This window comes from Caloenas nicobarica, chromosome 1 (genome assembly GCF_036013445.1).
Source record: "Caloenas nicobarica isolate bCalNic1 chromosome 1, bCalNic1.hap1, whole genome shotgun sequence".
Lineage (NCBI taxonomy): Eukaryota > Metazoa > Chordata > Aves > Columbiformes > Columbidae > Caloenas > Caloenas nicobarica.
The window spans coordinates 101,614,056-101,628,365 of record NC_088245.1 but is presented as its reverse complement, the minus strand read 5'-3'; the positions used below and the strand labels follow the sequence as shown (position 1 = coordinate 101,628,365).

The following is a 14,310-nucleotide window of genomic DNA, read 5'->3' as shown; positions in this document are numbered from 1 at the left end:
TGCATTGACATTAGAGGAGGAATAATACTTGTTATTTCTGTCCAGCTGGAAGTCTAACATCACAGAAGGGCATGTATTTATAATTTAAAGACTGTCTCAAATACAAGCAGGGAGCTGGAAATGTCAGTTATTAATTGGTTGATTAGATTCTGGAGAACAGAGAAGAAATCTGTGGAGGGCCACATCTTCAGGTCATATTTCCAGGTAGGTGGGTTAGTTAATGCACCTATTTACTAACCTACACACTTTATTATCAGTAGTAATTGTAACTTCTCAAGTTGGACATGTAACTGTCCTTGAGAAAAATGTATCACAAATAAGATCGAAAAGTCAACTGGAGGCTTATCTACCTGAAACTAATACCCTTTGTCCAGCACAATTTGGATTCAAGCCAGGAAGCAGAGCTGAAGTGATTTTACAGATATAGAGGGATTTTCTCTTGTGAATTGGTAAAGACCAGACCTCCACTTCTCCATTAGACACTGTTGATTGTTTTGTCTGGGAGAAGTATCCAGCATTTAGAATGCTGCGGTGAAGAAGCATTGAAACATCTGCGTAGGAAACTCAAAACTTGCACAGAATAATGAAGTATGTTTCTCTCTTACACTGACTGCTGTTCCTTGCATTAACCTTCCCTAGAAGGCTGGATCAGATTGAAGTTTCTACCCATTAGGCTTGAGGTGTTCATTACTCTGGGTTCACAGCATCAATAGATAAAGCTCTGGCATTAACAGCTGTGACTGACAGCTCCCCTCCTCTGCCCAGTCTTGCTTTAGTAATTGCAAAAGAGAGAAACTGAGCTCTCTTAGGGGCTGGTTTAAGCCAGCTGGATACCGGCTTCAGAAATTAAAACTATGCCATTCAGTGAGGAGTATATTTCTTTGACTTTTTTTTTTTTTCCACAGGCGTGTAACTCTGCGTATAGAAGAAAATGTTCCCCTGTGTGCTTTTCCCTCACTTACAGAGAGTTTGAAATAATAAACATACATAATATTGGGGACATTGTTTAATGAGCTTCTGGTGGATGTACTTATGCAATGATATTGAACCTTTTTTTGGCATATTTTGAGAAAAGCATCATTTGGTGACAGAACAAGTACATAACTCGAGGAATGTTCCATGATTTTTGTGTGGAGAAGGAACATTTCAGATATAGCAAGAATTTTCTTCTACATTGACTGATTGAGATAGGTTGCCATATTCAGTAAGAAAACAATGCTGAAATACTGCTAAATATATTGTAAGTAGGCATAAATATTAATACACATACCTACATATATGCATATATATAAAAAAACCAAAATGTATGTGTTTGTCTTACAGGTGTTGATAAGCTGATCCGTCATTTACACAAACACAACATACCCATAGCTGTTGCCACCAGCTCAGCTGAAGTGACATTTCAGATGAAAACAGCCAGACACAAAGACTTCTTTGGTCTTTTTCATCATATTGTGTTGGGAGATGACCCCGAGGTGAAGCGTAGCAAACCACAGCCGGATGCATTTCTGGTTTGTGCAAAGAGATTTCACCCTCCTGCGCCTCCAGAGAAGGTAAGAAGGGCAGAGAACAAATTAACTGAAAAGTTAGGAATATTCCGTTTTGGGCTATATTTGGAATTTTTTTTTAATGTGATAAATACTTAGATTTAATATAAACATTATAAAAATCAGCTACCTCTGTTTTCAAAGATGTTTATTCTGTTGAAGCAAGAGATGGTTGGAAAGCATCATTTCCCCCCACTATGTTTAATGTTTGTGATGCAGATTGCTCTGATTTACTACATGGTAGTGTGCAGTGATAAGAAAGTATAATGATTTTCTGCTCTATGCATAAATCTGCAAGCTTAGCTTCACTACTCAAAGTTTGGAAACAGTTATTTAAGGATAGATCAGTTTATTTTTCATACTTTCATGGCTGATTTACCTCTTAAGTGTCTAAACATTAAATATACTTCTTTGTAAAGAGGGCATATATTTTTTCCTAAGCTATCTCTTTCCTGTTGCATTCTAAATCTCTGAGATCATAATTCTTGTTTCCTGGTTTGAAACCAATCAGTTTGGGCAATCTTTCTCAAATAGTAGAGGTGTTTAGTTTCTGTCTCATTTATATAACTTTCCAAAGTTAATTCTGAAATAGAAAACTGTAGGGAGAATATTTGGAAGATAAATTGAGAGTTAGTTAAAATAATGTCCTTGCTTTTATTTTAAATTAAATTGCCTTTCTCAAAGTATTTCTCACTTCTTGTTTATCCTGAGTGCAACATAAATTCTGAAGTTTTTGAGTTTCATTACTGCAAAAAAAAATGTATTACATACTAATTTTTAAGGAAAAATTTTAGGTTGATTAGACTGTGCTGTTTTCTCAGTAGGATTATAGAGGAAAAAATGGTTACACAAATACATACGAAATGATTAGCTAAGGTTCTTCAGCATTTCATACTTTAGGTTCTCTCTCAGAGTGTAAATGGTATTTGCGTTGCCTGGGAGTACAAAGTGAATTAAGTTTGATGCAATGTGGCATACTATGAACAGTGTTAATCAAACTGGTTTTGGTTTTTGATTGGTTTTCTTCTTTTGTTTTTGTGTGTGTGTTGCAAGTTATCTTGACATTCTGTGTAGGTGCATGAACTTCATTTGGAAACTTAAAAGCTTAGAATAGGTAACACCAAATGTACATGATCGTGTTCATGCAGGTGGCAGTCGTATGGACATGTTAGGTACTTGTGCGAGTAGTTGTATGGTGCATTCCAAATGTTGAAGAATCTGAGCAGTGAGACTGCAAATCTCACTTTAGAGTCAAGTGGTTATGAATTCTGAACATGTTAATACTTAATTGAGAGCAAATGCTGGGAAGCAGCCCAAGATTTTGGAGGGCGTAAGAGATGAGTTTAAAACAAGGTTAAACTTCAGCTTAATGTTGTTTTCGTATAAAATTATTCTTCCTTGCTTAACTATGTGTCTAGTGAACAAAAATTCAGGGTATGTTCGTGTAATGTTGTCTGGTGTGATTTTTGTGAAATAAGATGAGAGGTGTGTAATGAATATTTTTCAATTGGATGGAGATGTGGCTGTAAGCTGTTCTGCAATTCTGAAAGTAAAAGAGCATAAAGTATTGAGAATTTATATAAAGCTGAGTCATAACTGGTATGGTATCTGAAGGAGAGGTAGGGAAATTTAATGTCAGCTGTGTTAATGACAAATAAAACTATTATATAATGCAAGAAGCCTAATAGTGATATCCAGAGGGACAACTTTCCTAAAGCTCATAGTTTCTGTTGGTCTCTTTCAGAGGAGTCACAAGGTGGTAATGATTAAATTGGACAAAAACATAAAAAAACCCCAAACAAAACAAAAAAACAAACAACAAACAATAAAACAGTGACACCGCATTGTGGATATTTTTATTTGTTCAGCAGTAAGTGGCATTCTCTGCGTTAACAATGAAAAATATTTGAAGATAGTAGTATTATACTTAATAATTTTAAACTTTAATAATTTTAAACTTTAAAAATATGTTAGACAAACAAAATTTCAGAATGTTCATTGTAGCTTCGTATATTTTATTTAACTTTTCTTTAAAGAATACAAATACTTGAACTCATGTTTTTCCTTTATATGAAGTTGTAACAGCATTCAGAGTTTCCTTAGTGCAGATAATTTAGCTGAACTTTTTTTTGTCGCATCTACAAAAGTCACAAATGCCAAAGTGTAGGAGTTTTGCCCAAGCACAGAACTCCCAAGAAGAAGAAAATCAAAACTGTACATGCAAAACTAACTGAAACATTCATGACCAATTGCAGTGTACTGATGGCAGATGCAGTGTTTTTTCCCAAGCAGTGAACTAATAGACCTACAGGTTTGGATTTCTTGCTAATAATCAGTAACATGCAAGTTTGCAGCAGGAGGTGTAGGCAATGTCTGCCTAAGCAAGTAAATGGACTCAAGAGAAACCGATTATTAGAGCAGTGTATTTGGTACTTAGGCTTATACATCTATGGTATATGTGATTTGAATATTTTCCATTGGATTAGATTTTCTCTGATCCCTGGATGAAAGCTGGGTAAGGTTCTTAGGAGCATTATGTCCACTTCAGCATTGGAGATTGCTTGGGATGCACCTGGAGAAGACTTCTACTTTAGTGTCCTGCTGAAGCAGCCTAGTACACACCAAACCCACTTAGTAGTAATTGTGCACTGTCAGATTTGCTTCTAAACTTCACTGTTGCTTCAAGAGAAAAAATACAATGTAGCCAGCGAAGGCCAAATCCAGAATTTATCTGTAGTGGTATACCAGCCTGTGGCTGTTGCTGCACAGCCATAGTTCTCCAAATGGGCAGTTCTAAAATGGTAAAAGATGGATAGGATGTCTGCTTTAGTATCATTCAGTGATGTCATAATTGTCCATCTGGGAATTTCTTAAATGTTGACCTTTTGGTTGGCAGTCTTTGGTTAACTGGGAACTCAGTAACCATAATGATGAAACCATAGCACAGGAATTTTGAACAAGATACACCCGCAAATTCAGCCTCGGCCTTACTATCTCGTGATACATGAGGTTGCATATGAATTTCCAACACTAGTAACAATTAGCTGTTATATGAGTAATTAATTAAATCAGTCAGGTGATCAAAATGTGACCTGCAGATTAAATACTAGAAATTCTGTCTTTTACTAAAACTCAGTGTTTTGTTGTTTTTTTTTTTTTTAAAAAAGCGCTAAATTCTGCTCTCAAATACACAGATGCAACTCATATGAAAACCAGCTGGAGCTGTACATATTTAGAAACAATGTGTGCTTGAATATTGTAGAAATTTCAGGGTGCAATATTCGAAACACTGTGTCCTTTTCCATACATTTTATTTAGACAACTGAAAAAAAAATTCAAAGTATTATTTTTGCTTGAGGTTTTTGTATTATTTTTCTACCTTTATATGATCGTAATTTGGAAAATAAGTTGTTTCATATTTTTCTAGAATTGGTTACTTGCTATTTTACTATGTTTCAAATTTTCACAACAAGATCGCTTTTAAGGGAACCTTTAAAATGTGCTGCAGAGGCAAAATTGGAGTTTCATTGATGACGTTACTGCGAAATTTGGTAAATTCAGTTATGTGTGCCAAGCGATGCCAAAGACAAAAAGAAGGGCTTCTATAAGTACATAGGAGTCAAAAGAAAGACTAGGGAATGTATGGGCCCATTGCTGAATGAGATGAAGGACTTGATTACACGGGACATAAAAAAAGCTGAAGTACTGAATATAGCAAGTCAGGAATGCCAACTCCTTGAGACCAGAGGGAAGGGTTGGAGCAAGGAAGACGTGCTTTTCAAGGAAGAGGATCGACTCAGGCAATATGTAAGTAAACTGGATGTGAATAAGTTCGTGGGCCCTGATGTGATGCACCCATGAGTGCTGAGAGACCTGGCAGATGTCATTGCAAGGCCACTCTCCATAACCTTTGTTCCATCATAGCGACTGGGAGAAGTACCAGAAGACTGGAAAAAAGGAAATGTCACTGCTGTCTTCAAGAAGGAGGACTCAGGGAACTACACACTGCTCAGCCTCACCTTGATCCCTGCAAGGGTGATGGAGCAAGTAATCCTGAAAGCCATTTCCAGGCACAGTAAGAACAAGCAAATCAAGAGCAGTCAGCACAGCTTCACCAAGTGAAAGTCATACTTAACTAATTTGATAAATTTCTGTGATTAAATGACTGTCCTGGCCAACAAGGGGAGAGCAGTGGCTATTGTCTACCTGGCCTACAGTAAGGCCTTTGACACTCTCTTCCATAAGATCCTCATAGCGAAGCTGTTGATCTGTGGGCCAGATGATTAGTGAGGTGATTTGAAAACTGTCTGAACAGCTGAGCCCAGAGGGTAATGATCACCAGCACAGTCTAGTTGGATACCAGTGATTGGTGGTGTACCTCAGAGGTCAGTGCTGGGTCCAGTCCTATTTACCATCTTTATTAATGACCTGGTTGATGGGACAGTTTGCTGATGAAGAGAATGCTCAGGAGGATCTTATTAATGTGTAGAAATACCTGAAAGGGAGAGTATAAAGAAGGCAGAGACAGGCTCTTTTCAGAGGCGCCAAGTGACAGAACCAGAGGAAATAGGCACAAAGAAACATAAGAGGTTCTGTCTAAGCAAAAAGGAAACATTTTTTTACCGTGAGGATGACCAAGCACTAGCAGAGGTTGCCCAGAGAGGTGGTGGAGTTTCCCATTTTGGAGATGTTCAAAAGCCATCTGGGTATGGTCCTGGGCAACAGGTTCAAGGTGGCCCTGCTTGAGCAGGTGGGGTTGGAGCAGATAAGCTCCAGGTGTCCCTTCCAACCTCAGCCATCCTGTGATTTGGTGATACACGTCACGGATTTGATCTGGAAAAAAACCAAAAGGAAACAAAAGTGCTTTCGCTAAACAATATCTTTCTGTTCCAGTTTGACTTGAAGGACTCAAATTATTTAAAAACATGATTTTGGCATTTATAAATACTAGAATATTAATTTTTGCTTTAGAAGAGTTCATCAAAACCTTGCTGATTTTTGTGTTTCTGTATGTATTTGTGTATAAGATATATATCTCGGCTGTAATTTCTCAATGTCATCTTGCAGTAATTTGTTTCATAGTAGCAAAAATGTTGTTCTAATACATTTATTTCAAGCGTGGGTCTAACTCATGGGGTTTCAGACATTCCGATGCAAACATTTATACATATGTCCAATATACTCATGTCGTTAAAAATACATTAATTAATTATTTACCTACTTGCAGATGTGACAACTTAAGGCCTTTCTTTCCAGTGTTTTGGTTGTTTTGCCTATGGGTTTTCCGTAAGATAAAGGACCTTACTAGTAGTGGAATTTAAAAACAAATACCATTTATGTCCACTGTTTAAGAAGAGGAAAATGTTATAGTAATGCAAAAATGGTCATAACTCTCTTATGAAGAATCAGTCTGTTCCTTTTAAAAAGTTCCAAGTGATGTAAATCATCACCTTAATTTAAAACACTATTTCTTTGCCATTTCTTCCATTTCTAATTAATTAATTGATCTCATAGTTACGAATAATATCTGTACCAAATCTAGTGAGAGCTCATTAAAATTTTTCAGACTGATTAAATGGCATTAGGATTTATGAGTCTCAGTGGACTTTTTATGTCATAGAAAAGAGAAGTTCAAAGATAAATTTTCTAAGACTTTTTTGCTACAAAAGATGTAGTGAAAGAGTAACAGAGATTCAGAACATTATGACCATTTTGTAATTTTAGTCTATGTCGTACAAGGAAAAAGAGGGGGAAGAAGCTGATTTAGCATTTAACATGGCCATCGTTATTGTGGGCTTTGGTAAAAAGGATGCCAGAATCTGTTTTTTTCTTTCTTATCCCCTCTTTCCTTCTTACCCCCTTTTTCCTTTTTATACTTTCCCCCCCCCGCTTCAATTGCACCACTTTTACTATATGCATATAGTGTGTGTATTTCACTGACTATGGTTCTCAGATAAGCAGGTATTTTTTTAGGATGTTTCTGTTATTCCTTATGTATACCTGGAGACTGAATTTATTGGGAGCATTTTAAATAAAGTACAGAAATGACAAGGGCATGAACTGCAGTTCTAGGTGGTGTATTGAGCTGTAAATTGGAATCCTTGCTGTTGAAATAATGTATTTTAGTCATCATAGATCTGGCCCTTTTCCATTTTATAAAGAAATTGACTTGCACTCTTTCCTGAATGCTTACAATTCACAAATCAGACATTTTGTTTTAGAAATATCAAAAGCATTAAATGTAAAAATACACAGACATTCAGCTTAGTTCAAACTGACATCAATGGCTGTCTCTTCAACCTTGGCTCTGGTCTGTCCTTTGGACAGGCCTACATTCCCAGTTTTTCCTCAGCTGAAACACTCTCCTAAACAGCTGTTTATGTAATAGAGTGTTCTGATTTACACATGCTCTGATGCTCTTTGGATTCAATTTTTACCAGTTATTTCAGCATATTGCTAGATATTTGCTTTTTCCAGTGGTGTATGGCCTGTGATCGTAATGGTCGAGGTACACCTGACTTTCAAAGCCTTTGACGACGAGGGGTTTGTAGCAGGTGCTGCTGCTCACACACGCCGTGGTCCCTGCAGAAGCAGACACGGCACTGCCAGCGACCACTCACTGCAGGACGAGGAATCGGGTGTTGCTCCGTGTCTCTTTCCAGCTGCCGGTGCGTGTTGAGGTAGAAGGCAGGATTCGGGCTTTCTTTTCAGGAGACGCTTGACTTTCTTGTCCGCACTGATGTAATTACAGTTCATTAAGTAATTCAAATTAGGCAGTAGGTGGGTTAGAGCCAATAAAGAACTTCCTGTGTCATCTGCTTTGTTGGCGCCAGCTCCTGCGCAGCCAGGCGCATAGCACACTGATGGAAAGTCTGGGATGTTTGAGTGTTCCTGGTGTGTGTCTGTGTGTTGTTTTTGTTGGGCTTTTTTTCAGATCATTTCCTCACTGATGCACAGAGTGCCTCTTTGGGAGTCCCTTACCTGCAAGGTTGTGCTCCCTCAGTATTCTCATTAGCCTTACATCCCATCCTGCACGGTGGCCAGCTTCCAAACAGGGCAGAGAAGGCTCTCCCCTGGCAGCAGCATGTTGTGTGGTAGGGATGGTGCTCCCTGGGAGGTGGTGGGGCTGCTGAGCAACCTATTCAGTGCCACGAGAGCTTGAAACTGCTGCTCTTGTGTACCCACCACGTGCTTAAGTTTGCAGTAAAAGCAGAGTTCACTCCTTTGACAAATGTATATTACATATGGCAGATTGTACTGTAATTGTGCATGGGGTGATTTGGAGGTAAATGAAGTATGTCGCATCATTTGTGTGTGCCCAGATTAGTTTAGTTGTTCCATACAGACATACCCCTAAGTGTTTAGAGTGGATAGAAAGGGAAACCTGAAAGGGTGTATCTTTTAGCTTGAGAACAGGACAGTTCTACTTGTCTGCCTTCTAACCTAAATGGGATGCCAAGTTCAACAGGAACCTCCCTTTCTGACTTAATAGTTCTTTGAGAAACGAGGTTTTTGCTTTCATGTGTGTGTCCAAAATTGCCCGATCTCAACAGCTTGTATCTCTTTCTCAGGAACTAGACATCTCTTGCAGTTAATCTTTTGTAAAGCGTAATTGCAACAGTAGTCCCAGCGCATTCTTAAAATTTCAAGAAAAATTGGCTCCACAGAGAACATAACAGCAATCTAGGACTTCTGTTTTCCTTTTAAAGCAGATCAGAAGAGAGGGTGGAGTTGTACTTATCTTGTCCACTGTGTGGAATATTTCCTCAAAAAATTGGGGAAAACAGCTTTTTGAGAACTCTTCAACCTGGGGAGTTCAGTCTTCCAGTTTTTAGGTTTCCTTGGGGATTGTCCTACTTACCACACAGTATGCCAGCTGTTTGCTCAGGAAGGTTCTTGACTAAAACTTGTTCCTGAATTCATAGAGCCTTTACTTTTCCTGCTCTGCAGTATGACTGAACACTTATTTCTAGATGTCAAGTTCTATTTGAGTATTTAGTATGTGTTGTTAGCCTAGCTCTTGAGTTCCAGCTATTGTGGAGCAGCACAAAATAATAAACAGCATAACTTTTTCTTACATTTTTTTTTCTCCCCTTTGCTTCTGTGGAGGAGCTATTGATTTCAAACAGATACTGGAGAAATTTAAAGGAAAAAATATTAATAAATTTTACCTTTAAAGTGCCTGTTAGGCAATTTAAAGTAAGTAGGTATTTTATGTGTTAAGATCTCCGTCTTGAAATACTGTTAAAAGCTTACAGCTTGGGATGCAAAGATCACAGCACTCTCGTGGAATGTACTTTTTATGTGATGTGCTGCTGGACAGTCTGTTGGCTGAATCCTGCACCTTCCTCAGCTTCTAACCAGTGTAAGCATGTAGCCCTTATTTGTGTCTCCCAGGCTGGATGATGAAGTCAGCTTCCAGCTTCACTAAGTGTAATGGACACGACTGTAGAGAGAAGAATGTGAGGTATTTCACCACATCTAACAGTCCAGGATTTCTGAAGATCTGCTATACACATTCACCTTTTCCTTAAATCCATAATAGGCCACTATATTATATTTACAAGACAATTAAAGGAAGGAGACAGTTGTAAAGTTGTTTGCTTTGTTTCATTTTCAATTATCATGCTCTCAGTTAACATGGTTGATTTTCTTCCTGCCTCTCTCCTGAGGCATGTGCGCTTGCATGTGCACCCTCCCACCCCCCTGCCCCTTGCTGGCAGTCTTTATTATGTATTTCTGGAAGAAAAATGAGATGTTGCATGGCTTGAAAGTAATTTGGTTCTTAAGTGTTCCAGACGTTGCCCTTGTTACTGTGGTGCATGTTTATTTATGGATGTATTTGTCTTGTGGAGATGAAAAAAGTCATTGAAATTCCATGCAAAAAAATAACCTGGTCAAGGTTTGCTTTCACTTACTGTATCTGATTGGAAGAGGAAAGAAGGATTATAATTGGTTCTTAGTCTTTGGGGTACCTCACTTGAGGGGTGGGGAGGCAGGAATATTTTTTTTTTTCTTGCATTTGTCTTGATAATGTATCAAGTCGCTGCTAAGGGACTTGATGAAATGTGATGCAGAATAACAAATTATGTTCTGCAGCCTTCTATTCTTCTACGTGAGGCGAGTGTATAAGCACAAAGAGACTGGTACACCACCAAATTCTAAAAGCATTATATTCAGATTAGCAGGTCACTGGAGATGCGTTGCTAATTGTTTTAGGGAACTCATTATGGGTATTATCACATATTAATTATGCATGGTAAGTAGTAAAAAGAAGGGGGGGGAAATCCTTCTTTTATGATAAATTGCTCACTGAGTTATCTTTTCTTTCTTTCAAGACCTTGAGCGTTTCTTGGAGATGCCAAACAGAGCAGTCGTTGAATAATTAGATTTTAATTAACAGGAATTTTCACAAAAAATGTTTTTAATGTCTTTTGGGTTATAGCAAGCATGAATAAATCTTTCAAAAAGATCTAGTGCACTGATCCTCTGTATCTCAAGTTACCTTTGTAATCACCCCCGAGCTTGTTGTAACAATGCTTTTCAACAGTTTCAGGACAAAGAATGAAGACTGTAACAATGCTTTTCAACAGTTTCAGGACAAAGAATGAAGACTGAAACAATGAATTGCATTGTTAGCAGTATTTTCTTGGTTGCTTCTTTGTGAATTATTGTCATGGAGAGACCTCTGGAAACCTTTGGAAGACTAAGGTCAACTATGTTTTGTTTTAATGCACTAAGGCTGAGGGAGGGAGAGTTAATTTGGTTGCTTCGGGTTTTTTTGTTTAAGTTATTTGCCCTTTGTGGAGATGCAGTTGTAGGTACTTTTTAGAGAGCTGGTATTTGTGGCAGGGTTCTGCTTGTTCTGTGGTGTGGTAAAGAATTTTAAGAGTCTGCTTTTTGGCATGGATGCAGAAAACTTATATACAGGACCGTCAATCAACACTGACAAATTATTTGTAAACAGGGCAAAGCATTCTGCTCAGGCTGATTACTGTATGACAAAATAAGTGCACTTACAAAATTATTACAAAGTTTACTTCATAAAGCAATGTTTGAGGATTTTTTTACTATTATTGTGATAGACTAGTGGTATAGAGATAAAAGACCTTGTAGCACACACAAGAGCTGAAGAAGTGCCAGCTTTATCTGCTAAAAAAAGGGTCCTTAACATTTCCATTCCAGCATCTCTTTATCTTAGAATAATAGCGTGATTCAAAGCCAAGAAGGAAATGGTTCAAGGTAAGCTTTGGTAGGACTGAAGTGATTCGGATTTAAAGTAGAAAACAATTCCAAGCAGTGATAGAAATGCTGTCCCATTCCATCAAAGAAAGCTTTTCTGTCTAAATAGTACTGAATGTAGGAATTCTTGTTCATGCTCAGATTCGGTGTCCATCTTATTTGGTACCGTCTCTGATGGCAGCTAATACCAGAGGCTTAATAATCACCTTTTAGCTAGAGGGGGATAATTTATCCACTTAAATTGTGTTGCTCTGGTATCAAGTAATTGAAGGCTCTTTTTTAAGAAAAAAAAAAAAAGGAAAAAAAAAAAAGAAGAAACAACTTTAGTAACACTTTCACAGTATTAGGTTTTTTTCTTGATACTGATGACTACCTGGGACAATGAGTTCTGTAAATCTTTTGCATAAGTTCTGAATTTCTCACCTTTTTACTTATTTGAATATCAGCCTTTTTATGTTATGCGTGAGAAAGAGAAGAAGTAATTGATCTGCCACTCAGTATTTTAGGTACTGTTCATCACATCTCTTTTTATTTCTTGCTCCATAAGTAAAATACTTTACAGTCGGTTCAGACTTTCACCATCTGAAAGGGTTGTGTTTGGGATTTTTTTTGGCTAGGTGGGGGAGAGCGGGGGCTGTTCTTTAAATTTTTGTATCCTCATGAGTATTCTGATTGCATTTCTTCAGACCCTTCCTATCAAAAACATTTTAACATAGAATAATGTCTGTGGCATACAGTACATAGAGTATTCCAGATGAGACAGCACTATATATGTCTATGAATATATACAGTATCACCCAAGCTCTGAGTTTTCACTGAGCTGTCTACAGTGATGTCCAGTGCTTAAACTGAATGTTACAAGGTGTGCATGCCATTTATTTTTTTCCAGCTAATGTGTATTGCTTACACTTCTTGACTATTTTATTTCATTTGATACTTGACTGCCCAGTAGACTACCTTGTCACTCCAGGTTTCTTACAGATATTTCTTATCCCAGCTAACCTACATAACTTTGTGCCATCAGCAGTCTTTGCCAAGTATAGAGATAAAGCTTTACTAGTCAATGACTCCCTGACCAACACCAAAATTCTTTTTAAGATGCATTCTTTTTAAGATGCATTCTTTTTAAAATACATCTACAACCACAACTTTCTAAAACAGTAGCATGGTAATGAGAAATGATTTTTAACGTTAGCAACTTCTTCACTTCATAGTTTAGTTGCTTCAAAGCCTCAGGATCTTGCTGACCAGCAAAGACTAGCTGGTGAGATTTCATCCATTACTGAAAATATCTTCTCTTGCAGAACATGTTTTCCTGCATTAGCAAATTGTCCTCTTTCTCCTGAACAGATACTTGGTCACAGTGATCCATTCAGTTGTTGTCTTCAGGACACGTTATTGCATCCTGCAGCTTCAGACTAAAGAGTGGAAATATTAGAGGTTGCAGCCTATTGTCCTAAGCTTCAAAGCTATTACAGACTCAAAATATTACTGATTCAAAAAAAGTGCCATGGGCAAAAAGCATAATAGTAGGTAACTTATCTTACTGCTTTCCACTTTCAGTAATGCTGTTATTCCAGGGTAATGCCAACAGAACCTTTTATTCCACAAAGAATGATCATGTATCTTAGGTAGAATGTATTTGCAGTTTTAAGATTAGCTATCATATATCATTTGAAGACTGCTTTCAGTTGTGAGTTTTTAAGTTTTCAGGCGGAAAATTTTCGTTGAGAGGATTGGTTTTTTTCTTAACCTTCAGCAAAAAGTGTTTGCAATTATTTTAATGTTTTCCGCAGAAGATAACAATATTTTCTAATTATAGTAATAACTAGTACAATGATCATATGATAACTTCCATGAAGACTTATATTGTGTAGAGCAGGTGTTTGAAGTTTGGGAAGCTGAGAGTCCTGCAGTCAGGTGTTCTAGGAGTCAGGAATAATGCTATGAATCTACCATACAGTGACCATTACTAGATCTGGGAATGCTCCTGAGTTTTCTGATGTTTGCATGCTGTGGCTACCTACTGTGTATACCATATTTATATTCAAGTACACATTAAAACCTGAGCAGAAAAAAAGCATTAGATCCATGTACACTGCGTGACAGGCATGGAGCCTTCTCTGGACAGCTGTTAGAGCACTATGATATATATAAACATCTAAGACTATAAGAAGTACAGATGTAGCTTGTAGAAACTAACAACTCTTCACACACACACACTGGCATTTATTTAGTGAATGTTGTGCATTTTAAGTGAACGAGGTTCCAAGTTCCTGTTTTAGACGACAAGCAAGTATTGTTCCTCCATTTTCCTCAGAGTTAAGGAGTTAACAGAGGTCATTTCTGATAGAATTAAGTGAATCAGCCAGCTCTGCATTAGCTGTCAGCTGTATTCTCTGCTGCCTTGGTCCAGCATGGAGCAAAAGTGGTTTAACCAAGACAAATTTCAGTTAATCGCTCAGCAATGAGAAGGGGAGGAAGAAGAGAATGTACCAATGATTCCTGAAAGAGTGTATTT

At 37.6% G+C, this 14,310-nt stretch overlaps 1 protein-coding gene across 1 annotated transcript in view; it reads left to right on the top strand.

Moving 5' to 3' along the window:
• PUDP (pseudouridine 5'-phosphatase) overlaps window positions 1–14,310 on the top strand; it is a 76,701-nt gene that overhangs the window by 39,335 nt on the left and 23,056 nt on the right. The window contains exon 3 of the mRNA XM_065646124.1: window positions 1,324–1,553. Within this exon, the coding sequence (XP_065502196.1) occupies window positions 1,324–1,553 (230 nt within the window). The remainder of the gene's footprint in view (window positions 1–1,323; window positions 1,554–14,310) is intronic.